The 27,301-nt window shown below is 40.0% G+C and overlaps 1 protein-coding gene across 1 annotated transcript in view; it reads right to left on the reverse strand.

Moving 5' to 3' along the window:
* Positions 1 to 250: 250 nt before the first annotated feature.
* The window catches only part of sdccag8 (SHH signaling and ciliogenesis regulator sdccag8), a 157,704-nt gene continuing 130,653 nt past the window's right edge, over positions 251 to 27,301 (reverse strand). The window contains exons 17-18 of the mRNA XM_007898417.2: positions 12,341 to 12,485; positions 251 to 1,025 (exon numbers count right to left, since the gene is read on the reverse strand). Of these exons, the coding sequence (XP_007896608.2) occupies positions 1,008 to 1,025; positions 12,341 to 12,485 (163 nt within the window). The 3' untranslated portion in view covers positions 251 to 1,007. The remainder of the gene's footprint in view (positions 1,026 to 12,340; positions 12,486 to 27,301) is intronic.

Below are 27,301 nucleotides of genomic sequence, written 5' to 3' on the forward strand. Positions count from 1 at the left end.
ATGGGCCAAACTTATTACAAAGACAATCCTAACATTCAGGGTGATTTGGGAACATTCAAATACGATCATCATCAAACTCTGGTTGGTTTGTCAGATGGTACCTTAATATTTGTGCTAAGTATTCCTGATGTGCTCTTCACAGAAATACATTCCTATTATAAGTGCTAAAAAGATACAAAAACAAACATCATCATGAAGTAACATCATTGTGTAGTAATGAGACAAGCTTTTTCACACTCATTTTAGAGCTTGTAGAAAAATAAATTTTAATTATCGTATTTAGCAAAAACAGCTCAAGCTTTTCTCTATACATTTCAAGTTTGTCACAATAAAGATATTCAATTAATACAATGTGATAAATATAAAATACTTTACAATGTGATACAAAATAGAGAAACAAATAATTTTAAAAATTGAGGTGAAAGTAGTTTATGCATCTGAATTTGTATATCGTACAAGATATAAAAGCTATAGAACAAAGACACATAGCAGGTGCCATCTTGGAGACAATTGTTATAAAGATTACTGCTAATTATATTTTAGATGCATCAATATCTTCTCCCTATAAGTGGATCATCTGTTTCTTGAAATTAAGAGACTAAGGAAGTTTTATAGTGCAAAACTGTTTATTTGAATGCAACTAAAATATCAGTTTTCTGAACTTCCTGAGCTTCTAGATGTTTATTCAGTTTTATTGTGCTATACAACTAATATTGTTCAACGCAGAGTAACATTTTAATTAATACGCATTTGTGGAACTAGTGAGAGGTTCGTTCATGCTTTTATCACGTCCAGGCTTCTTGCTTCCCTGAGCCACGAATCATCTATTCTAAAAAGGCTCCAGGAATCAGAAGTTTACCCCAAATCCAAATCACCCAGTTCATCCAGCGGACTCGACCATTTGCATCCCATGTGACTGAGTAGCAAAAAATATTGTTGACAATGAAAAATATTTAGTGAAAAATGTCAAAGTGGAGATTGAAATTCGTTTGAGGTTCAGTCCATCTTCATTGTACACCATGCAGCTGAAAGAAGGGGGAAAGGATGTATTATAAGATAAACTTCTAAAAAATAATCACAATTATATATTCCACTTCCCATATCTACACGATTCTTGGAAATCTCACCAGTGGCTGATGTTACTGCTGCAGTAAACAAGTGCTTTTGGAACCAAGCAGCGAGGAACAAAATGTCGCAGATTTTCACTTCTAGTTGGGTAATTATGTTCTACCAGAAAGAGCTTTGTGGGATAACTGACTGGTTGATTGTGCTGCCCAAAGCAGTCAAATAACAGCAGCAAAAAATGCTTCTGGGCACATGTTGTAAAACTTCCTGTTTTCAGGAACAAAGAAATGACTTTGTACCATTCCTGTTTACTGTGACTGGTTCAGTTCGCAAAGGGCCATCCAGCTGTACAAAACAGGAAGGGCACTGATCTTGATAAGAAACCTCTGGTGAGATGAGTAATATGAGAATCCATTAAATTGTGTCAGTTCACTTTGCTTAAGGAAACAGTCTTGTACTTTATAAGTAAAGTCTGTGCCATTGCTGTGAATTTTAAAAAAACTCTGACCCTCAGAAATGTAATGAATTTAAGAATATAATATCAAGATATTTTTGGACATTTTGCAGAAAGATTATTCTGTTCAAAATATAACATCTTGGATTCATATAGTATCTCTCACACAGGCTGGCATCTCTGAGTGCTTATTATTGTGAAATACCTGCGATAATTCCCTGGCGTCTAATATGCTGGTCGCTATCATGTATGTTTGGGTGTAAAGATGAGCATGGCTAGTCCAAAGCACAGTTTCCTGTTCCTGTTGCTAAAAACAATAACCTTCCTTCATTGAACCTGCTGTTTAATTTCTGTACGTCGGTAATAAGCAACACAAATACAGTGGTATCCGTGTGGAGTCCTGTAGCTCAGTGGTTAGAGCACTCGCTTTGCAAGTGAGAGACCCGAGACCTTGGGCAAGTTTCCTTACTCCACACGCCTGATAATAATCCCTCAAGAGAAAAAAACAATAATAATAAGTTGGTCACTTCAATCCACAACTGTTTGTGGGACACTGCTGTGCACAATTGGCTGCCGCGTTTCGCCTACAAATATACAGTCAATTCACTTTACATTCATTTTACAGTATATTCTGTGAAGAGCTTTGAGACGTTTAGAAGACGTGAAAAGCGCTATATCAAATGCAAGGATTATTATATATATTATAGTATCGAAACATTGTTTTTTTCTAATTTGTAACATAATAACAATCTGCTCCTTCCATCAACTGTGACACTTTACTCTGTGACTTGTGATTGTTGCAAAGACCACCCTATCTATCTTTTAATGACTGAGTATTGTCAGGACATTCCTTTCTGTAGGTAGCCTGTAACACATGATTCACTAAGTTGGTCTGTGATTGGAAGGTAAAAACCCACTAAGAGTGATTTAGAAGCAAACTGGAAAGGAACAACTCATCCCTGTTAGATCAGACAGTACTGTACGAGCTTCCGCAACAATACTTTAGGGAGCAATGACAGATCAGTATAAGACACAGGTTTAGGGTTGCAAAAAGCAATTTTAGGAAAGACATCAGGAAGCATTTCTTTACTTCAAGGGTAAGTAATAAATGGAGCAGGTTCCCAGGAAGGTGGGTCAGTCCAGATGACTGGACTCATTTCAAAAGCAGCTTGATGAGGATGGCAGAGTGGGTATTCTGGTAGGATGAGATCAAATGGGCCGAAGGGCTGCCTTCATCCTAACCTCTTGTGATTTCTTGAATCCGTTTATACTGATCTTTTTGTCCTTGCCTCTCTGACTGAGCAACTCTTACATTCTTCCTATGACCCCACGTTTTTCTATGAACTGGCTTTTCAACCCCATACGCTGAGGTTGGTTGATTTGCTGCCTTCATATTATATCCGGATATATATCCAAAGGATATTTTACATCCGAATAGGATATATTATATCCGAATATAGGATATATTATATCTGAATATAGGATATATCCGAAATCCAAAGTCAAACTGCAGTTTGTTGAGTAAAATAACTGTCACCAAAGCATAGCCACGGTGATCCAGGACGTCTTTGTTTAATACCGTTACCAAATTTTGCATGCTCTAAAATGCTACATAAATAAAGTAAATCTAGACCTCGATGGAATTTCTCCCCAACAATGTTTTGTTGGATTGTGATATGTTTCTATTGTTTTATCCAGTTGTTTCCTGTCAGAGATAACCACTAAATAACCATTCTGCCGTACTTCAGGCTGTGCAGTGTTGGGGGCGCGTGGGGAGTCAGGCATCATGGCATCCCGCTGCTTCACTTGCTTGGGTTAGAAGTATGTTGACACTAATGCAGAGATTGAAATCTCCCAAATCGACCTGCAATTGCCTGCAATTTTAAAGTGCCTTTGATCTTAAGGTGACCCTCGATTTCTGGGCTACATATAACAATCATAGAATCCTACAGCACAGAAGGAGGCCATTCGGCCCATCGTGCCTGTGTCAGCTCTTTGAAAGGGCTATCAAGTAGTCCCACCGCCCTGCTCTTATCCCATGGCCTCCAATTATTTTCTTTTTAAATTAATATCCACCGATGCACCTCCTTTAAAACTGTACCATTTAGTGTGTATTGCCTCTCATTCTTTCTCCCAAACGCATCACTTCATACTTCTCTGCATTAAATTTCATTCATTCAAAAGACCTGTGCAATAGAATCAAGTAAATACAGTATTTAACTCAATTAATAGATACTAAGAGCTTTGGTAATTTAAAGTGGAATTACAAATATAGATATTTACTTCAGAATAAATACTATGTAAAAAGCTGTACATGTGTGTCTGAGAGGTGCACATTACATTGCACTTCTGCTTTATAAAGGTAGAAAATGTATTTATTAATATTTCAGTTGTAATAAATTTACAGCACTCTCAGATTTTTGACAATGTCTGACAAATCTACATGAGCTATCTCTGTTAATTCTGCTTCATTTTACTTCAACATGAAGTCACTGTTTCTTCTTGATATCACTACCCTTCCTTCGAGGTGGCTAACTCCCATTCTGAAACGAACCAGTGAGAAAATCACTCTAGACAGATATTGACAGGACTGCACAATATGATGGATGCAAAGTGTGTTATCTTGAGCACTGAGAAAATCAGTTCAGAACTCTTGAGAAAGATTGAGCACGATGTGTCCCACCCACCTCCACTCTAGCTAGAGTGTAAACTCTCAAACACTATCTTGATAATCACATTTGCTCTATGCTGGGTGCTGACCATGGCTGGAAAATCTGGCAGGTAAGGATCCTGAAATAAAAATGACTTATCTTTTCACCCTTCAGAACTGCTGTGTTTTCCTTAGTCACAAACTATGCAGTGATGGAATACTGTTGTATGTACCAGATTGTTGTATAAAATGTCTCACTTTTGGTCCTAGAAGCGTGTGAGACATCTGGAAGATGTGAAAAGTGCTATATCAAATGCAAGGATTATTATTATTTTAGAGCATCCCGTATTTATATAAAATGTCTCACTTCTGGACCTAGTAGAGTCCAAAGTTAATAATGATGAGGGGCTACTCCAGACTAACACTGATCAAACGAGAAAAGATGGTGAAAAAATGGAACCAGAAGTTCCTCTTGCTGTTAACTGCAGTGACTGTGTTGATGTGTGCTTGTAATGACATTTTTATTACATTCAATGTTTTGGAAACTTGATGATTACACATTCCGATTAGGAAATCCGCCTTGAAGCATTGCAAATTAGACCCCAATCTTTGAGTTTAAACAAAGGGAAGAAATTCCACCTGGGTCTAGATTTACTCTATTTATGTAGCTCAGTGGTTAGAGCACTCGCCTTGCAAGCGAGAGACCTGGGTTTGATTTCTGGCAGGGCGAAACCTTGGGCAAGTTTCCTTACTCCACATGCCTGATAATAATCCCTCAAGAAAGAAAACTAAAATTGAAAATTGGTCACTTCAATCCACGTCTGTTTTGGGGACACTGCTGTGCGCAATTGGCTGCCGCGTTTCGCCCACAAATATACAGTCAGTTCACTTTAGAAACATTTTGAGACGTCTAGAAAATGTGAAAAGTGCTATATCAAACGCAAGGATTATTATTATTTTAGAGCATTCAGAATTTGTCAAGAACCTCCTCTCCGACCACGCCTTCGGTCACCCCCTCCCCACCGATCCAGGTCCAAACCCCTGGCTCAGGTCCAAATCTCAGAATGTTACCAGGCGTAAAAGAGTTGGATTACGAGGAAAGGCTGCATAAACTTGGATTATATTCTCTTGAGTTTAGAAGGTTGAGGGGTGATTTGAGATGATAAGGGGAATCGATAGGGTAGATACAGAGAAGCTAGTTCCTCTGGTGAGGGAATCTAAAACAAGGGGGAATGGTCTCAAAATTAGAACCAGGCCATTTAAGATTGAAATCAGGAAGCATTTTTTCATTCAAAGGGTGGTAGAAATCTGGAATTCTCTCCCTCAAATGGTGGTGGATGCTGGATCCATTTACACCTTCAAGAATGAGGTTCATAGGGTTTTGGTAGTAATATGGAATACAAGGGAATACAATCCAAGTTTACGCAGCCTTTCCTTGTAACCTAACCATTTTAGGCCTGGTAACATTCTTAGATTTGGACCTGAGCCGGGGGTTTCGACCTGGATCGGTGGGGAGGGTGTAGGAAGATGACCAAATGTGCGGTTGAAGAGGAGGATCTTGACAAATTCTGGATGCTCTAAAATAATAATAGAGGGAATCTAGACCCAAGTGAATTTTCTCCCCAATAGTTATAAGCAGGATTCTCAGAACTATACATTCTAAAGTTGTGTGCGACAGGATGGCATAGTCAGTATCTGACCTTTCAATCATGTTTAAAGAACCTCTCCTAGGACAAACGTGCTCTGAAACTAAAGTGCAAATAGAATGCTTTTTGATGCTCCACAGATAAGCAGACAGAACTGTCTGGCTTGCTCAGCACTCAGTCTATCACTTTGATAATACAAAATAAGATGCAGGTTGAGCCTATTTTTAATGGCAACCGGGGCCTGCTATATCAGGTTTGCCAAAAATAGTATTAACCCTGTTTGAAAACTAGGATGCCAGGGATAGCACTGGATTAGGTGGACAACTCGATTTTTTTTTTTTGCTATTTTGTTAAAGAAAAACAGTAGTTGTAAGTTTATACTATAACAATAACAGTTCTGAAAAAGCTATGAGTTACTCACAACATGAAGAACCCAAAGGCCAAAAATACGCTTATCTTACCCTGTAAAACCATTTTGTCTCCACTACTGCTTCTCCCCACAGGCCACTAAGACCCTCATCTATGCATTCGTAACATCTAGGCTCGACTATGCCAACTCCCTGCTTGACGGCCTTACCAACTCTTCCCCCCACAAGCTGCAGATCATTCAGAACTCTGTAGCTGCTGTCCTCTCCCGCACCAGGCTCTGTGACACTATCACCCTTATCGCCCGGCTCGAGTGGCTCCCCATCCCCCAAAGAATAATTCAAAATCCTCATCCTCGCCTTCAAAGCCCTCCCCGGCCTTGCCTCATTCCTACCTCTTTGACCTGCTAATGCCATATCAACCTGTCCACTCCCTTTGCTCAGCAGAGTGGATTGACTGTGTATTTTGTGAGCGAAACGCGGCAGCCAATTGGCACATAGGAATATCCCACAACCCATGAAGTGAGTAACCAATTTTATTTGGAGGAATTTGTTGGCCAGGACACTAGGAGAAACTCCTTTCTCTTTTTGAATAGTGCCATGGGATGTTTAAAGTCCACCTGAATAGTTAGACAGGACCTCAGTTTAACGTCTCATCCAAAGGACGGCACCTCCAACAATGCAACAACCTTCCGGGATTGCATTGGAGTGCCAGTTTAATCTATGTGATTTCAAGTCCTGATGTGGTGCTTGAACCTACAAACCTTCTGATTGAGAGATGAGAGTGCTACCACTGACCTAGCATTAGACGATGATTTACTTGTCCACATTATACTGAGAGAAGCTAATAAAAGTGATGCGCTGTTCTTCGAAATGTACACATATTCTTCTCAATTATGTAATGTTGCAAAGTTACTAACCAACTCCAATCTCTTCAAATGCACCATCCCACATGACGTTGTTCCTCTCTGCCCTTCCTACAGGTTGAAAAGTAAATCTATACCAAAGGAAAAGTTAAGAAATCTAATTGAGAGCTTTCGATGGCCAAGTATATTTATTCAGTGAGTGGCTGAGCCACACAGACTGGGAAAGCCAAGGGGACTAGATAAATACCCCAAAAGGAGTAAGATAAAGGGGTATAATGGAAGGGAGGGAAACGGAACTGAAATAATTTCTCATAAAAGAGCCAGCACAGAGATGTGTAGTACATTTCTATAGTTTTGTGTGTGCTGAGTGAGCAGATTTTTTTTAGATTTTAGAGGGAGAGCAATTGGGTTCTAAAATTTGGGGAGGAGAAAAGCTATCAGCCAGGGGTTCCTGCTCCTGATCATATCATTCTGAGGTAGAGGTAAGCGGGGTCTTCTTGGAGCTGAACTGGCTCCAATGTGACAGAATATCTGAATCGAGCCAGGACTCTGTGGTGGTCTCGGTAGCCCGTTTCCTGAACCAGTTCTCCAGGGCACTGCTGATGACAGCACAGCCAGCCTGGCTCATCGGGAGGACCTTGAAGGGCAGACCAGTCATTGGGGGCAGGGAGTCAATCCACTCAGATCCTGTTAGTTCTGCAAGCCAAAGCCCTAATGGAGTGGCTGACAATGGGTAGCTGGACATGCAGCGGGAAATCCTACCAGACAGCAATACTGATGGCAAGTTATGTGGTTTGAGCTGTTAAACTTCAGCAGTACCCCATCACACACCCTGGAGTCCCAAAGCCTTAGTTTTTGCCAACCTGCGCCTAATACCTTCCGGAATTAGGTGAGCAGGATCCTTCCCACCAGGGAGAGAGTGCGCATTCCATTCCAACAATCTATCTCTGGGATTTCATGTGCAAGCTTGGTTTTCTTACTCTTAAGTATGGTGATAGGTTTACATATGTATCAAGACACCTGGCTGACCAAAAAAAAATCATTCTGAAGCCACCCCTGGAGGTGAGCGGATGTGAATGTTGGGGGAGGACATGATGGGACTTGGAAATATGACTGTAAATGTATAACAACAAGATCACTATACTTACAGGCCTGTGAAGCCAAGACAGACTTTCCAGGTGTCCCAGCTTTAAATAAAAATTGCAAGTGTAGCACCTGTAAATTAGTACAATCATCTGAATGCTGAACAACTAAGTGGACGGGTTAAATAAAAACAAGCAAAATTAGCCATAGCATTTTATTATAATAATAATAATCCTTGCATTTGACGTAGAGCCTTATCACATCGTTAAGACGTCTCAAAGCGCTTCACAGAATAGATTTTAAAGTGGATTGACTGTATATTTTTAAATGAGTTAAACTTTTTGGCAAAGCATTTTCATAAAAAATATAAAAAGGAAAGGATAGATACAGAATCACTTTGGGTACAATTAAAAGATGGTAACAGAGGTAAGCTATTACTGGGGATCTGCTATAGACCCCGAAGCCAGGGTGAAAGCCTCAATCAGGAACTGTAGGATGAGACAAGGAAGGCTACTAGTAAGGGACCAACCATAGTGATTGGAAATTTTAATTTATCTGAAATTGATTGGGATAATAATGTGTATACTGGTAAGATAGGGAAGGAGTTTCTAGAGTTAATGAAAGACTGTTTTATGACTCAGTTTGTAAAAGAGCCAACAAGGGGAGACAACATTTTGGATTTGATAATGAGCAACAGGGATGACCAAATCTCCAACGTAAAGGTGGGAGAAACATTAAGCAACAGCGATCACAATGCAGTCATATTTGACATCATAAGTGTTGATGAGATTATAAAAACTCAAACAAATTTCAAGAGGACTGACTGCGCACTTGAGAAGTCTAGTCGGAGTGAGCCTGGCAGGCTTAAATATGGCAATGGGAGAGGAGGACCTATGGAGTTCATTCAAGGAGGTGATTATGAAGGCAATGGAACAATGTGTACCCTATCCCTGGGATTTCCATGTGCAAGTGGGATGCATGGAACTCTCAGCTTGGTTTGGTTACTCTTAAGTATGCAAAGCAAAGGTACCAAGCTTAAAGGCACTCCTGTCTGGTTGGACCCGGCTACAAAGCAAATCATAAAGAGGAAAAAAAAAGCATTTTTAAGGCCATGAAGGGAAATGGCACATAAATAAGTCGGACTCAATACCAGAAAGATGCCAGGACTGTAAAAAAGCCATCAGAATGGCAAAGAAAAGCTTTGAATTGAACATGGCAAGAGATGTGGAGGATAATAACAAAAAGTTTTTTAATTACATTAAGAGTAGAAGAAAAACAAGCAATGGAATAGGACCACTGAAGGTGGGTTCGGGAGAGAACATGACAAGTAATGCTGCTCAGGCTGCAATAGTACTAAATAAGTTTTTTGCATCAGTCTTTACCAAGGAGGAGATGGGTAACCTATCTGATCTGGAAAGAGAACTCAAGGATGTCGCAGAGAAATGATGCAACACTATTCACTATCAGCATGGTTGCCAAACAACTGTGTAAACTTAAGGTAAATAATTCTCAGGGGCCGGATAAATTGCATCCGAGCATCCTTAATGAACTAAGGGAGGAAGTCGCAGAAACACTGGCACAAATCTTTCAAAAAGCACTGAATACTGGAGAGGTGCCGGGGGACTGGAGAAAGGCAGATGTTACTCCTATTTTTAAGAAAGGTAACAAAAGTGACCCAGGAAACTACAGAACAGTAAGTTTGTAGTTTTCTGGGTCATTCAGAACTCTAGCTGCTGCACCAGGCTCTATGACCCTATCACCCCTATCGCCTGGCTCCCCATCCCCCAAAGGATAGTCCATTATGAGTAAAATTATGGAGACTCTTATCAAAGCTAAAATCATGGAGCATCTGGACTGAAATAATATCATAAATGATAGCCAATATGGGTTCATGAAGGGAAGTCTTGCCAATCTAATTTACTGGTTTTCTTTGACATTGTGACAAGGGAAATTGACAAGGGTAAAGCTGTGGATATTGTATATCTGGATTTCAGTCAGGCCTTTGATACAGTTCCTTTTGAGAGGCTGGTACTGGAAGTAAAAAAAGCAGGAATCAGTGGAGATATATTACATTGGATACGCAATTGGTTGACCGGAAGAACCCAGAGGGGGTGGTACAGAGAATGTGATCAGATTGGGAAAATGTTACCAGTGGAGTTCCACAAAGGCCTGTTTTGGGACCTCTTTTGTTTAATATTTTTGTAAATGATCTGGAACTGGGAGTCGCAAGCACAGTGGCTATCTTTGCAGATGACACAAAGCTAATGAAGGTGATAGATTGTGTAAATGAACAAAGTAGTTTACAGGATGATTTGAACATTCTTGGGAATTGGGCAGATCGGTGGCAGATGAAATTCAATGTGGAAAATGTAAAGTAGACCATAAGACGTAGGAGCAGGAGTAGGCCATTCGGCCCCACAAGCTTGCCCTGCCATTTAATAAGATCATGGCTGATCTTCTAACCTAATTCTATTTACCCGGCCTATCCCCATATCCCTTAATCCCTCTATCCTTTAGAAATCTATCAACCTCAGTCTTGAGTATGTTCAAAGTCTGAGCATCCACAGCCTTCTGGGGTAGAGAATTCTACAAATTCACTACCCTCTGAGTGAAGAAATGTTTCCTCAACTCAGTTCGAAAAGGCTGACCCTTAACCTTGAGACTATGACCCCTAGTTTTAGATTCTCCAACCAGGGGAAACAGTCTCACGGCATCTACCCTGTCAAGACCCTTAAGAATCTTATAGGTTTCTATAAGATCATCTCTAATTCTTATGTTCTATATTCTAGAGAACATAGGCCTAGTTTACTCAACTTTTCCTCATAGGTCAACCCCCTCATTCCAGGAACCAACCTAGTGAATCTACGCTGCACCCCCTTTAAGACGAGTATGTCCTTTCTTAAATAAGGAGACCAAAACTGCATACTATATTCTAGGTGCGGTCTCACCAAGGCCTTATACAACTGCAGCAAGACTTCCCTACTCTTGTACTCTAACCTTTTTGCAATGAACGCCAACATGGCATTAGTCTTCCTAGTTGCTTGCTGTATCTGCATACTAACTTTTTGTGACTGGTGTACCAGGACACCCAAATCCCTCTGAACACTAACACTACCTAGTCTCTCCCCCTCTATAAAATAATCCGCTTTTTATTTTTACTACCTAGGTGAATAACTTCACACTTCCCCACGTTATACTCCATCTGCCACCTTCACTCACCTAGCCTGTCTATTTCCCATCGCATTCTTCGTGTGTCACCCTCACAGCTTACTCTCCCACCTACCTTCGAATTGTCCGTGAATTTAGATATGTTAAGAACTTCACATGGGCCAAAACATCCTAGAAGGGACTATTATTTGAACGGAAGGAAAATAATATGTATGGAAAATGAAAAGGACCTGGACGTCCTGACTTACAATAAATTGAAGCTCTCCCAGCAATGCTCTGTGGCAGTGAGTAAAGCACCAGATGTTGGGATGTATCAAAAGATCAATAGCAAGTCGAAATAGTGGGGTAATCCTGCCACTGTACAAATAATTGGTGAGACCATACTTAGAGTACTGTGTATAGTTCTGGTGGAAGGCGAACTAGACGGACCTTGGTCTAGCATTTGTTATTTTCCTTTTTAACAGTTTTTGCTTATCCGTTGTCTGGCATATGTAGAAACCTATCAGCTTCTTCAGAGTATCCGAACAAGACAATGTTCCTCATATATATGCCACCTACACATGGAAATATCCCGCTGTCTGGAACAGAATGTGCACTCTTTCCCTGGAGAGATACACCCTGCTTACTTAATTTTAAGAGGATTAGGTACAGGCTGGAGCCAAAGCTTCAGGACCCTGAGTGTGTTTTTGGGTATTTCTGGAGTCTGATCAGCTAAACCACACAGTGTGCTATTGAGAGCACTGTCTGACAAGCTTCTCACTGTTTGTCCAGCTAGGATCACCCTAATAAGTAGGGTTTTGGCTTGCAGGGTTAACGGGAGCCGAGTGGGCAGAATTATTGCCCCCAAACTTATTAGTAGATGGTATGAACCTCTCAAGACATACTCATATAAATAGATTATACTGTGTTTGGTTCATCGCTTGGTGTATGAGGCTGCTGTCAAGACTTCTCTCTTAATTTGAAATGCAATGTGTGTGACTGATATAATTTGTGGTGACAAAGCACTGTCAGCTTAATGCAGCAGTGCTACAGTCAAGCCTTACTTTGGCTTCCGTGCTCTCCGATAACTTCACCACCTGCACCTTTTCTGTGAGCGCCTGGCGTTCCCTCAGCAGCTCGTTCTGCTTATGCAGCAGCTCCACCACTTGCTGTGCACTGGCCTGACAGTGCTGGTCCAACTGTCGCAGTCTGAAAAAAATTGCACGTTCATTTCAGAATACAACTCAGACCTCAAGAACATCCTGACAATACAAAGTGGCAATAAATAGTTTGTCCCAAGGCTTGTGTGGGGTCTCAATAGCATTAGCAAATCCTATAACCCTTAGTTGCTGACTTGCAACCTCAATGGCCTGCCNAAAAAACATTTGTAAGCGACTCTCTGTTATGACCTTTATGTACATATTAAACGCATTGTTTCTACAGAGATGTGTAAGCTCTAGTTAACTGCAAGTGTACTGAAAATAGCACACTTTGTTCTGATCAAATATGCAGTTGCAAGGACAAGTAGTAATTGTGCCATATAGTTTTGAGACGGAATCAAATCCTTGGTTGTCTCCCCATTTACGTTGAGCAATGCACCACCTGCAATTTAAGAATGACTGGCCTGTTCTCAAAGTTTGCCAATTCTGTTCTCTCGAGGCAAGAGTGAGAGGTTGGGCTACAATTCGCCCTCTTATTTTCTATTTCCCTGTTACATGGCATCTGGCCTTCAGTCCCACCTCTCTATCCTCTGCCTCAGATAAGCATCAAACCAGTATTTCTGTTTTCTGTGGTTTTTCCCCTCCTCTAAGGTGTTTTAACAACCCATCAATAAAAACTCCAATTCCAGCAAATTTTGGGGCATGCCACAAATAATGAAACAATTCTTGTGCCACTCTCCACAGATTAAAAATGAAAAGGCTCAAAATGGTTTTAAATGGGATATTTTTACTTTAAAAAATCTACCTTGAATATCACATTTGAATAACTTTTTCACAGAAAGTGTTGTGAGGATGTGAAATGCATTGTCAGGAAGTTGTAAACGCATGACTAGTTAGGATGTTTAAAAGATAGGTGGATAGATACTTGGGTAGTAAGGATATGAAGGGATATAGAGAAAAGCCAGGGAAATTGGATTAAAATATCTGTTATTATCTAATTTAGAGAAAGCAGTTCCCCAGATGAACAATGCCCAGATAAAATTGGCTATTCACTTCATGGCTAATCGTGGGACATGCTGTGCACAAATTGGCTGCTATATTCACCTACAAAGTATACAGTCACAACACATTCTGTATATTTTGTAAGTGAACGTAATTCTGTGAAGTGCTTTGAGACCTTTCCCCGATTTGATAGTCACTGTACCAATTATTACAATTAAATGACTGAACAAATTTATCTCTTTGATCATTAAAGATGACCATTTTTGGGCACGAGGCAATCATTTTTGTGAACCAAATTCAAGTGCAGTCCAGAGTTCGGAGGTTTCCCAAGCAGGTTGATAGAAATTGGCCACCAATTCTGCTTGGAAATATTAATTTGAAGATCTCAATTTCTGCAGAACAAAGCTTGAAGAGAAGCGGAAAGCTTATAATACAGCCACATGTATTTTGATGTCCTTCCAAAATGAGCACAGTTCATGTTTCTGATTCATTTCCTCAAATAAGCAACGAGTCAACTTTCAGGTATTAAAAAAGACTTCAATTTCTCTTTTTGTTTTGAATTCAAGAAAGCTCAGCTTTTTTTCTCTGTCTGCTTTGCTAAACACATTTATCTCATTTCTAAATTTTGAGCAGAATGGTTTAATTGTGATTCTGCAGTCCACTATGAGCAAGAATAGCCAGGATGCCACACCACACAGATGTGAGTAAAATATTAGTGCTGCAGATAAATACTAATAATGCTTGCATTTTTATAGTGCCTTACCACATTGTTGAAATGCACTTCATGGGATTTACTATGAAGTGTAGTGACTGTGTATTTGTAGGAGAAAGAGGCAGCCAATTTGTGAACATTAGTGTCCCACAAACAGCCATGAAGTGAATACCATTTTTATTTGGAGGATTGTTGATCAGGACACAGGGAGAAAGTTCCTACTCTTTTCGAACAGTGTAAATAGTTCAAATAGAGATCTTTAACGTTTCATTAGCCATTTGTTTTAACATTTCATCTGAAGGACGGCACCTCCAACAATCTAGCATCTGGAGTCCTGTAGCTCAGTGGTTAGAGCACTCGCTTTGCAAGCGAGAGACCTGAGTTCAATTCCAGGCAGAGGGCGAAACCTTGGGCAAGTTTCCTTACTCCACACAGAGCCTAATAATAATCTCTCCAAAACAAAAAAAAATAATAAATTGGTCATTTTCAATCTACGACTGTTTGTGGGACACTGCTGCGCGCAACTGGCTGCCGCGTTCGCCCACAAATATACAGTCAATTCACTTTACAGTATATTCTGTGAAGCACTTTGAGACGTCTAGAAGACGTGAAAAGCGCTATATCAGATGCAAGGATTATTATTATTATTATTATTATTATTATTATTATTATATTATCTGTCTGGAAAGCTTTCCTGCTGCTTATCCAGCTAGGACCACGCCACCGTTAGGGCTTTGGCTTGCCAGGTTAACAGGAGCTGAGTGGACAGCCCCAGCACTGCACTAGAGTGTCAACTTAGAGTTCAAAGTCCTAATGTTGGGTTTGAACCCACGACTTTCTGACTCAGAAGAGAGAGAGCTACCAATTGATCTAGATTGACGCACTATCCCACCTTAAATCCTAACTCATAAACTACACCTACAGTCACTCTCCCTCTTTCTCCACTCGATGTCCAACCACATCAATGTGAAGTACTCCAAAACAGTATCCTTTGTGAAGGGCACGATATAAATGCAAGTTTTTGAATAATGTCATGGGCTCTTTTAACATCTATCTTAAGAACCATAGGGGCCTTACTTTAATGTCTCATCCCAAGGACAGCAATACAATGCCACCCCCCAGCATTGCATTGGAGACTATGGCCGTTTCGCCCACAAATATACAGTCAATTCACTTTACAGCATATTCTGTGAAGCGCTTTGAGACGTCTAGAAGACGTGAAAAGCGCTATATCAAATGCAAGGATTATTATTATTATTATATGAGTCCAACTTGTACTTCAATCCACAACCTTGTGTCTCAGAGGTGAGAGTGCTACCAACTGAACCAGATGAAACCTACAGAGAGAATCAGGCAGGGCAGCCGGCCTCTATACCCAGCAAGTGGTGCAAATACAATTTTATTATTTAAATAAATTTAGCGTCATCCTGAATTGGCCAAGTCCCTTTGTGCATTCATTTGAGTTTCATCTGATATTGGCTATGTTTTCGGCCAACCAATTAGATAGCTAATTGGTGTATAATTTGTAGCTGCTTTAGTTAACTTAGCTCATGGCAATCAATTTTTTAAAAGAAATCTATATTGTAAGAATTATCCTCCTTTATTTTAGAAGTAAACCATTAATTGTAAGATGTCCTCGCTTTGCGTTTTACGTGGTACTAAATGTAAATTTGCTGTTTGCTTAGATGATCACCACTTTACTGAACCAAAGGTCTGTCACAGACATTTTAGTAAAGTTTCTGTACATATATTGAGCTAGGTAATCATGTTAGAGTGGCTTTACTTTAGCAGGCTTACTCAGCAATCTTGCAAAGGGAGGCACCAAACTTTCAAATCATTCTTGTATTTAATATAGCACCTTATCACATCATTAAGATGTCTTAAAGTGCTTCAGAAGTAAAGGTATGAAGGGACATGGAGAAAAGCAGTACAGTGGAATCTAATAAAATGGCCTTCTCCTGTTCCAATGTTCCTAGTCTCTGTTCTAATGTCCAAAGACTATAAGCATAGAGCTGATGACACTTCAGGAAGCATTTAACAAGATCATCATAACAACTTAAAGTGCAAGTGTCTACAGAAAGAAATCTGATTGAACTCTTGACTGATGGGTTGTTGAAGGTGGATAGCAAGTTAGAATCACTGTCTCCGATTGAAAGAGGAAATAAGAAATCACTTTAAGCAGAATGCAAAGCTAAGCTTTAAGCTCTGTTTGATCGTGACGCCAAATCAAATCAAAGCAACTAGCAAAGTGATTTTCCAAATTATGAAATTGAACTTCCAAGAATTAAGAGGCCCAAATGGAGCAGTTCTTCTCTCTTATGAGATCAAAGCTGCCGACTGTCTGCAGGCATGGGATAGTTCCCAGAGCAATTCAGGCCATACTACAATATATATTTGTGAACTTGAATAACTTTGGGCCATTTGCATTGTTGATCTGAAAACATCAGCAATGCAATTCTTTCAATTGATAATGGCCAATCTTTATGACATGCCATCCTGACAAAGAGACAGGATCCTGGCACAATCCCTCTATCTAAGATATAATAGGGAACAATTGATGGAACAGTTATAGCAAAAACAGATTTGCATCTGAAATCACAACAACGGTTGATACACCCAGATTACTTCATCTTCATGGATTAGTGTACAATCTATAGGAAGGGGGCTAGATTCTGAAAGAATTATATGAAGGAAATACGACTCTAGAAAAGCATGCATTCTCCAACTATATAAGTACGGCAGTGACAGAATGTATTTTGTGAGCACCGGGGGTCTTATGAAAGGCAAAAATAGAGTATATATTATACTATATTATACTATATTGGTAACTCTATTCCTGGCTGAATGGTGATTTAAAATTTGGTGCCTCTGAGGTCTATTGCAACAGTTGGCAGATTCTTGGGTAGACTGCCTGAATTATGGGTTAGGGTTAGGGTTGAAATGTGGAGTCCTGCAGCTCAGTGCAAGCACTCTCTTTGCAAGCGAGAGATCTGAGTTCAATTCCAGGCAGGGCGAAACCTTGGGCAAGTTTCCTTACTCCACACGCCTAATAATAATCCCTCCAAAACCCAAAACAATAATAAATTGGTCATTTTCAATCTACGACTGTTTGTGGGACATTGCTGTGCGCAATTGGCTGCCACGTTCGCCCACAAATATACAGTCAATTCACTTTACAGTGTGTTCTGTGAAGCGCTTTGGGACGTCCTCCTGACGTGAAAAGCGCTATATCAAATGCAAGGATTATTTTTATTATTATTATTATCTGAGGTAGAGAGAATCCGCTTGAACTTTTACTGTTGGAAAAATTTGACCTCATGAGATTCACAATAAGATACAAACCTCTACACAATTTGGGACCCGTGAAATTGAGTGAATACAATTAATTTTTCCATTGGTTAACCACAACATCCTCTATTATCACTAATATGGTAAGAATTAAAGTTCCTGTGGCACTATTCAAAAAGAGATTGGAGACTCTCTCAGTGTCCTGTCATTCACTTCATGGCTGATTGTGGGTCACTGCTGGTGTGCAAGTTAGCTGATACGTTCATCTCCAAATACACAGTCACTTCACAGTAAAATCCTGTGAAGCACTTTGAGATGTTTCAACACTATTCTTGCGTCAGCTTGGCTGAGTGATTGCACACTCGAATCTGAGTCAAAAGGTTACGGGTTCAAGCCCCACATCGGGACATGAACTCACGTAGTCTAAACTGACACTTCAGTGCAGTGCTGGGAGTATGTTGCAATGTCGAAAGTGCCTTCCTTCGGATGAGACGTTAAATTCACATCCCTTCTACCTGTTCAGGATCCCATGGCACTATTCGAAAAGAGTGTTGTTTCACCCAGTGTCCTCGCCAATAAATCCCCTAAATAATATTGGTCACTCACTCTATGGCTGCTTGTGGGACACTGCGATGCACAACTGCCTTCTGCGTTTTGCCTACAAATATACAATCATTCCACTTTACAGTATATCCTGTGAAGTGCTTTGAGATGTCTTGACAATGCGGAGTCCTGTAGCTCAGTGGTTAGAGCACTTGCCTTGCAAGCGACACACCTGGGTTCAATTCCAGGCAGGGCGAAACCTTGGGCAAGTTTCCTTACTCCACACACCTAATAATAATCCCTCCAAAAAACAAAACAATAATAAATTGGTCATTTTCAATCTACGACTGTTTGTGGGACACTGCTGTGTGCAATTAGCTGTCGCTTTTCGCCCACAAATATACAACAACAACAACAAGATTCCATTTATAAAGCGCCTTTTACGTCAGGAGGACGTCCCAAGGCGCTATACGGTCAATTCACTTTACAGTATATTCTGTGAAGCGCTTTGAGACATCGAGAAGACGTGAAAAAGCGCAATATCAAATGCAAGGATTATTATTATTATATTATTATAATGCGTTATATATGCTGTCCAAGGATTATTATTATTATAATATTAAATGCAAGGATTATTGTAAATAAATGCCTGAATGTGCAATTCCAGTTTTCCAAATCACACACTATTCTGTTCCAGATGTAAAACGCCAGAGCAGAATTTTAATTCAGGAATAATATTTTGCCTAAGCTTTCCTTTAGTTCTTCTTGTGACTAACATAACTATGACCCCTAGTCACTGATACCCATACTAGCTTCCCTCTATTAACCCTGTCAAAACTGCTCATTAATTTTGTACATTTCCATCAGTTCCCCTCTCAACTTCTCTTTGCCAATGAAAATAGACCAAACTTCTCCAATCTCTCCTCATATCTAAAGTCTTTCATCCCTGGTATCACTCTTGTATACTTCCTCTGCACCAATCCAAGACCAGCAGATGAGATAGTTCAATGCAAGAGGGACCATGGTTACCTTTAGTACAACTCATTTATAAATCTCAAAGTGGTCAGTGAATGCAGGAGAAAGAACCTTCTCATCCCAAGCACAGTGCTCAATCTACTGAGCTCCATGGCATGTTATAGAAACATCATCTATGAGTTATTGAAGGAACTAGCCACTGATTTGCATCTGGAATCACAACAAATCTACAATATTTGTCAATTTTTACTTATATTTCTTAGCTTTTTTTAAAAAAAGCATCAGTCTTATCTAGAATCAGTAATCTATCCAACTAATGTTCCTTTACACCCACACAGCTACAAAGTTGCTTGCTAAAGACAACTAAAGCAACTGTGCTTACAAGATGAGATTTACTGACTACAATAAATTAAATTAAAAAAGCAATACAAATGGCAAAGAAACATGAAATTATTCAGATTTTTTAGTGATTTTAGAAAATTCAAAATGAAAAAATTAAGTTTTTTTTATGTTACATATAATTTCTTAGCCATAACATCACCAATCAGGCACCCTGATCCAAGGCCTTTGTTGTTGAGATAGCTACTAAGAAGTGAGGGCATTACTCATGGACGAGTTACTCTTACATTGCCCATTCTTCACTGTCCTAAGTCTCTGCTTGCTCCCTTTCTAGACACATTTCCTCAACTGGGAATTCAACCTGTGTGAATCTGGAGCAATGAAACCCACAATCTAACCCTGCCTTTTGTAGAACGAATGTACAGCACAGCGGTTTGTAAATTCTATTAAACATTGTCAACATGCTTCAGCAATTCACTTACATACTTGTATAACCTGATTACAATGTACGTGTTTGAGTAGACAAACCTTCTGCTTAAAATATTCACTCCTTCACACAGCCTATACATGGAGCTAAATTAGCTACTGTGAACAACTGTTCGCAGAAAGCTAACAAACCCCTTGGCCTGGGGAGAAAGCAGCCCTTTCATTTTGGGGGGGTGGGGGTTTGGGGAGGAAAAGCAACATTTCCTTGAGGGAAGCGGGCTGTTCAGAGCTAATGAAATCCACATTAGCACTTTATTATTATGCGCACACTTCATGGGCAGTCTGACACTCGGTGTCATTTCAGAGTGCTGAAGTAAGTAAATAAATGTTGCATGTTTTAAACATTGAGAAACTATTGGTCATTCTTGGACAAGTGGTTTTGAGGCACTGATTTTATATAGTTGGGAGTTTTTGAATTTGTGATACAAAAGGATTTGATGGTGCAATTTTAAGAGGACTCAATTGTACAGGGAATGCTGCCCTTGTGGTCAAGTTGATCAATCAACCATCTGCTATAAGATGCAAGCATTTACGAGTGTCTGCCTAAAGGGACGGAAATAAGAACTACTCTTGGATCAACCCACCACCTTCTGAAATCAATTTGGTTCAGCCTTGAGGTAAATATTTGTGTTTAATACCAATTTCACTTTGCAGTGATGGTCACTTAGAAGGGCATCAATTATTGCACACGCTCCATTTGCAAGAGAAAGGGAGCCTCTTAAAAGCCTATTTTCCTATTAGTGTGTACATATTGTGTGGTGGGACCGATGGGGAATGCTGAGGGAGGAAAATTTGATTACAGGCAAAGGTTTGATGTGAGGTGAATCAGGTCTGCAATACTATAATGAACATCAGCTCCTACTTCCTTACTTTACTGGTAGTGACTGTGAGAGATCGATCTGTCGAGAAGAAACTAGGTTCAAGAATGGATGAGGAGGGGCAGAAAGAGGGGTAACAATACACAGAGAAAGGAAGCAATTAGGAAGAGTTGAGCAAGAGAGAAATGAAGGCCAGGAGTGGAAGAGCAAAGGATGACATTGAGAATAATGGATACAGAGAAAAGGATGAGGGGTAGGCAGCACACACGGTGCAAGTTTGGTTAGAAGCCCAGAAGAGCTAGAGCAGGTTTCCTTTCTATCAAAAACTACATTACAGTCTATTTTATTTAAAACAAAGTAAATTGAAAATAACTATTTAAAAAATATCGATCAGGCTTTTGTTTCTCTTTATTTCCCTTCTGCTAATTAACATTCACTCTCTCTATACTTTTGCTATTCTTTCTCCTCTCCCCATCATGATACATGCTAAAAGCTCTTCCTTAAACAACAACTTGCACTTATATAGCGCCCTCCATGCATGGTAGCGTCCCAGAGCGCTTAACAGTGGCGGAGACAGACTCCAAGCTGGGTGGGGGTTGGGGGGAGAAGTCACCTTAAGCACTGTCGAAAAGGAAGGTGTTCAGGCAGGACTTGAAAAAGGGGAGAGTGGGGGCAAGGTGGGAGAGTGTTTGAGGCATAGTGGCTGAAAGCGTGACCTCCAATGGTTGAGCGAAAGGCACGAGGGATGAGCAGGAGGCCTGTGCCAGACGAGTGGAAGTGCCGGGAAGTGGATTGGGAGTGAGGTCGGAAAGGTAGGGAAGTGGCAGAGAGTGAAGGAATTTGAAAACCAGTGTGAGGATCTTATAATCCTTGCATTTTGATATAGCACTTTTCACGTTCTCTAGACGTCTCAAAGCGCTTCACAGAATATACCGTAAAGTGAATTGACTGTGCGAATTGGGCGAAACGCAACGGCCAATTGCGCACAGCAGTGTCCCACAAACAGTCATGGATTGCGTGACCAAATTATTATTTTGTTTTTTTTTCTTGAGGGATTATCTTGAAGTTGATCCGTTCGGTGATGCGGAGCCAGTGGAGGCTGGCCAGAACCGGTGAGATGCGGGTACAGAGTTTGGTCTGGGTAAGTTTGCCGGCAGCCATAAGTAACTGCCAGACACTTTTCATGACGAACCCTTTTAACTAAGAGGTTTCCTTCAGTTAGTTTCCTTTGCTCTTTTTCTTCTGGTTCTCTCTTTAGCCTCAATGTCTTGTGGCTGTAGTTCGTTCTTTACTTCCTCCATAGACTATTAATGGTTGAGCCTTTAGCCGCTACACTCTGCTCTTGAATAAAATGAAATGTGTGTCTGAATCATATATTGGGGTAAGGGGTAGAAAGAGTGTGAAAGGTGAAGCAGGGTCTCTGAACTGCCTGTGCCTAGATATGTCTGACAATTAAAGCCAGGCATACCCACAGTAATTTAAAGCAGACTTAAGTGCTGTAAGATATGCTCTCAACCCTGCAAAGGAAGCTCTAAAGCATTGATGACCAATCTTTTTGGTCGGCCAACAAAATAAAGTTTCTTGATTGAACATATCTTGATTTATGGAATAAATCAGTGCAATGAATCAAGAAATATTCAATCAAGAAAAGCCTGGAAACGTACTACCCATCCAAAACAGATTCGCCAAATCCAGTGCAAATGCTCGAGGTGTCGGGGGTGGGGGGGGGGCTTTGTGCCGTAGTTTGTCTGACACTAATGGATAGGGTGGGTCTGTCTCGACAAACATGATGGCTGCATAATTTCCTATTTTGTTTTAATTAGTATACCAACTAGTATCATCTGTCAATGAGCAAAGTTGAGATGCCTATTTTTAATGTTTCAGTGGGCTATCTAGCTTCCATTTTCTTGTTATTTCAATCTTTCCTTGGAGATAAAAATCTTCTACACATAGACTATTCACTACACCTTACAGTAAATCCTGTCAATCACTTTGAGATGTTTTGATGAACTGATAAGGTTCTATATAAGGATTATTATTATTTCATGAAAAGGTGTCAAAATACATAATTGTCTCTTGAAATGAATCAAGGGACATCTGGCTCTTCTCACATGACAGTAGTGCTTCTTTACTAGAAATGCTGGAGAATATTCTATGCATTAGTCACAGAAATTATGTGACTCATCATTTTGGTCAGCCAACATGACATGAAAATGTAAATTTGTATTGTGTATTGTATTGTTAATGTGTGTACAGGTCAGAGCGAAGAATGTTAGAAACAAATTGAAGCAGCTAAGATGTTACTCAGGCTTCTCTCCCCTCCCCCTCGTGCTGTGTTTCCAGTCCCAGCCATGTCACTGTGTCAGGCCATGAGCCCAACCCAAGGGACCATCAATCTAAAGCTGCTCTTGCTCTCCCCCTCGTGGTCCCTGGTGGAGCTGCTTTACCAGAGACCAGCAGCAAGTTATCTGCTTGGTTTGGGACAACATGAGAAAAATAAGGGGGGAGGTAATAGTAATCAAACTTATATTGTACTGTGTTTATATTACGGAGAGTGAGAAGTCTGATTTGTACTTCCTGCTCTAAATGGAATACCATTAAGATATTAACAACTAATTCTGGAGTTCTGCATGCATGCACAGAACACTGAAATCAGGTGGTTTTGTTTATATGATTTGAAAGCTGGCATGCAACCAACTCTTTAAATAATATTACAAAATGGTCTGTTTGAAAGTTCTTGGGGGCAATTGGACCACCTGGAAGCTTTCCATTGAAAGTAGGGAAACAAGCCCATTGGGACTCACACCAGGCACACAATGCAGCGGATACCAATGATACTGGCCCTGAAACCACCTCCTTCAACTTTGATTTATACCACATCATTTATGGCCAAATGAGCAGTATATTCTCAGGGTTTAAAACAATTGGTGGTTAAAATACATTACTTTAGTCTACAATATGACTTAAAATAATGCCATTTGGGCACACAATTGGTAAAATACAAAAGTTATGTGATAAAGGTGAAATATTAAATACTAAAATACTTAATGCTCCTTCCCAAATCCTTGAAATAAAAATTCCCAAATAAAAACAACTTTGCTCCTTTGAACTAAAACAGTCGCACACTGTGACTCAAGTGGAAGATGTCTTTGGTGAAAAACATTCTCTGGTCAGCACTTGTTTATTCATGGATATATAATAGTGTTCAGACCTCTGCTGCCTGTTTCCTGTAAGATATTGTTTATTAGTCGTACACTTGTGCAAACATGGCCTCCTGCTGGGGAAAGGCTTCCCGTGCTATGCCTCACTAAATCCACGGCCGGGGTTCATTAACACAGCAGGAACACCAGGATTTGGCTGCTCCCTGTTACTCTGCAGCAATGTACACAGGAATCACTGTGAAGGAGCTGGTAGCCTAGAGCTAGCTACCAAGGAAACTGCTGTCACATCCATAGAGTAATAATAGAAAAAAAGTTTTTTAAAAATCTTGTGCACAACTTACTTTTTTTAAAATAATTAATGCACAATGAAAGTGGCCTTTTTAAAATATTGATGCATAATTAAATTCCAACAGATAAACATGAAAAATAAATATCCATTTTTCTCTAGCATTTGTAAATAAAGTTCTATATATTTACAATATCTCGATAAACATGGTGGTTGCATAATTTCCCATTTTATTTTAATTTGCACTGTGAAGGCGACCAGAAAAACCATGGGCAACCCTTCAATCTTGTTTTAAGTTTGAAGGTGTGCCCTCCCTGAGTTGAAAGCAAGTGGGGTTCCAATATTGCACTGACTAATTGTTGAGTGAAAAATCAGGAACAGTGAGTGACCCAAGGAATGCCACTACATCAGATCATTCATAACACACCTTTACCTAAGTCTATATTTTTAACAAAAACAGAAATCGCTAGGAACACTCAGCAGGTCAGGCAAAATCTATGAAGAAAGGAAAGTGAGTCAACGTTTCAGGTCCACGACCCTTCGTCAGTTCTGAGATTCATATTCAAAATTGGAAAGAACCAAGAAAATCCAGTACTTCAAGGGTCAGTCATGTTCTTCCCCACCCATGGTTGTCAGTGATTGACATACTTTTTTAACGTTAAAGCTATAATTTATACATAGTCTTTGTTTGTCAAGAAAGCCTGGCTTAGGCACCCGCGCGCACACACAGATTCGGCAAGGCAGAGTTCACTATAGGGGGCTGATTAAATTATATCAACGTCCAACAGCTAAACTAACAAATCCAATAACTGCCCTCCATTTACTGGCACACATCTTAATTAGGTTTTAATACAGCAAAGCTGATAACTACCCTTGGCCAAACAAAGCGTTGTTGTTATTCCTGAAAGCACAGTGCACGGCTCCACCTCCTCTATACAGCAGCAGCCTCCCTGCTGACCTTTGTCAAAGGACCCCATCTGGTGGTTCCCACGCTAACTGAAGGCTACAAGTCAAATTACGCACCAAATAGAAAGGAAAGATCTGACCAAATGAAAGACATTGTAAATTTGGTAACAAATCAGGTAATAAAGGCATAGTTGCAAAATGTCAGGACACAGATTAATAAGGAGCAACGCTGCACTAAATAAAATGTGCCTGCCAAATAACGAATGGAAAATGACCAAAGGAACGTATAGTCAGAGAGCGAATCCATTGTATAAATGTCTCCCAAAAACAAAATACCTGGGACTGTCATACTGCAGCATTCATATTCTGAAGGTGTTCCGAAAAATCTCACTTTTATCATAATAATTCATTGGAATCCTGTAGTGTATTGGTTAGAGCACTCACCTCACAAGCCAGAGGACCTGGGTTCGATTCCCTGCTAGGGTGAAACCTTAGGCAAGTTTCCTTGCTCCACACACCTCTGTTTAGCTAGCAGCAAGTAGGAACCTGGTTGTTAATCGATTAGCCTTCAGCTCCCCTCTCGACTCTCTACCCCCTTCTCGCTCCCTCCCTTCCCTCCCCTCACCCTGACCATTTCCCCCCTGCTCGGGTCCTGACCCAACTGTCCAGCGCCTTGGGACGTCCTCCTGACGTGAAAGGCGCTCTACAAATGAAATCTTGTTGTTGTTGTTAGCGGATCGCTTTCTGGGGATAATAATCTCTTCAAAAAAAATTGGTCACTCAATCCACGACTGTTTGTGGGACACTGCTGTGTGCAATTGGCTGCTGCGTTTCGTACCCACAAAATATACAGTCAATTCACTTTACAGTATATTCTGCGAAGTGCTTTGAGATGTCTCATCGAGGTGATAAGGTGCTGTATCAAATGCAAGGATTTTTATTATTAATTTGGTTAGGAAGTCAGGTAGAAATTAAATTCAGAACGGCTAACTGCATAGACTGCACACATAGTCTATTAAAGCTTTTTAAGCAGCTAGTTCTGTTTGAGCTGAATGCAATTATTGCTGATGAAATTTTACAGTGTTAATCTTAAAAATGTCTTTAATTCCGCAGACTAAAATGGCTCATGAGTTTCAGATATAAAATGCTGAACTGTTATTCAGCATTCAGTTATTGTAGAAATAAATGATCTTTGAACAAACTGTTAGCTAGACAGCTGACAGGAATTCAGAGTTGGAATATAAATTAAGTACAATTTAAACAAGCGGTTTTGGATTGCAGATAAGGTTAGGTTAGCATTAAAATATATATGAACTGATTGCCCTTAATTTCAATTTGCTATCAATAATCCCTTGGAAAGGGGACTGCCCCTGTGAACAATTGAAAACAAATAATTAAGGTTGATCGAAGCCAAAGTAAGTAAATGCATATACTCTATCTGAAGGGGAGTAAATTTAATTGGTCATACAACCACCAAATCTGTTTATTTTTTGACAGGGATCACAATGTACTTTACATTAATATTGTACAACATTTAGTAATAAAACAAACCCTTTTCTGGCTTTTTTTCCCTCCCTGATCCCAACTGAAATTGCTCCAACAATTATAATTTTTATTAAATGTAGCAATATCGAATATGGACAAGATGCTGCAAACACAATGGCACCCTATCATCCAATCTATGACTAGTTTAAGGAATGTTAATCTATGGTTAGAGAGAAAAGTCCCGGGGTGGGGAATCATAATGTTTCAACCACTGCTTGCTGGTACCAGTTTGTTACTGAGCTCTCTTTCTGACCCGACAACAAAACAAATCCCATGGATTATTCACTTTCCTGATAATTGGTAAGGCGGATAGATTGGGGTGTGGATAATTGAGGTTCCCCTGCAGTGTAAACTGGCAAGGGGATTAGAGTCAGGAAAATCAGTCCACCGTGGCATTATGCAAATCGCATTGTAGTCAGTTTTGCGTGCATGCTGTTTAGGTTGCCTGTCCTCTTAATAGTTGTCCTGTCCTGCAATGTAAACCAGGCAGTTTCAAATTAATCTGGAATATTTATTTTGGAAAGAGTTAAAAGGGAATAATATTTGGTGGGGAAGTTTTCAGGGAAGCAGGCTCACCACTGGCGTTTTATCAAAATGTTCCCTCACGTGTAATTTTAAACATGTTTCTGGACAAGGAACAGAGCAGGAAAAAGAGTGGAAACCCTCCAATTGTGATACTACTGTATATTGCTAACTAATACGTACCATCTTTCATAATTTTGTCACAGTTAATAATGAAAAGGCACAGCCTTTCCCGATCACATTTGCTCCCACATCAAAAATTCCTGCATCTTCAGTGAGAGA

Source organism: Callorhinchus milii, unplaced genomic scaffold (assembly GCF_018977255.1).
Source record: "Callorhinchus milii isolate IMCB2004 unplaced genomic scaffold, IMCB_Cmil_1.0 Scaffold3, whole genome shotgun sequence".
Taxonomy (NCBI): Eukaryota; Metazoa; Chordata; class Chondrichthyes; order Chimaeriformes; family Callorhinchidae; genus Callorhinchus; species Callorhinchus milii.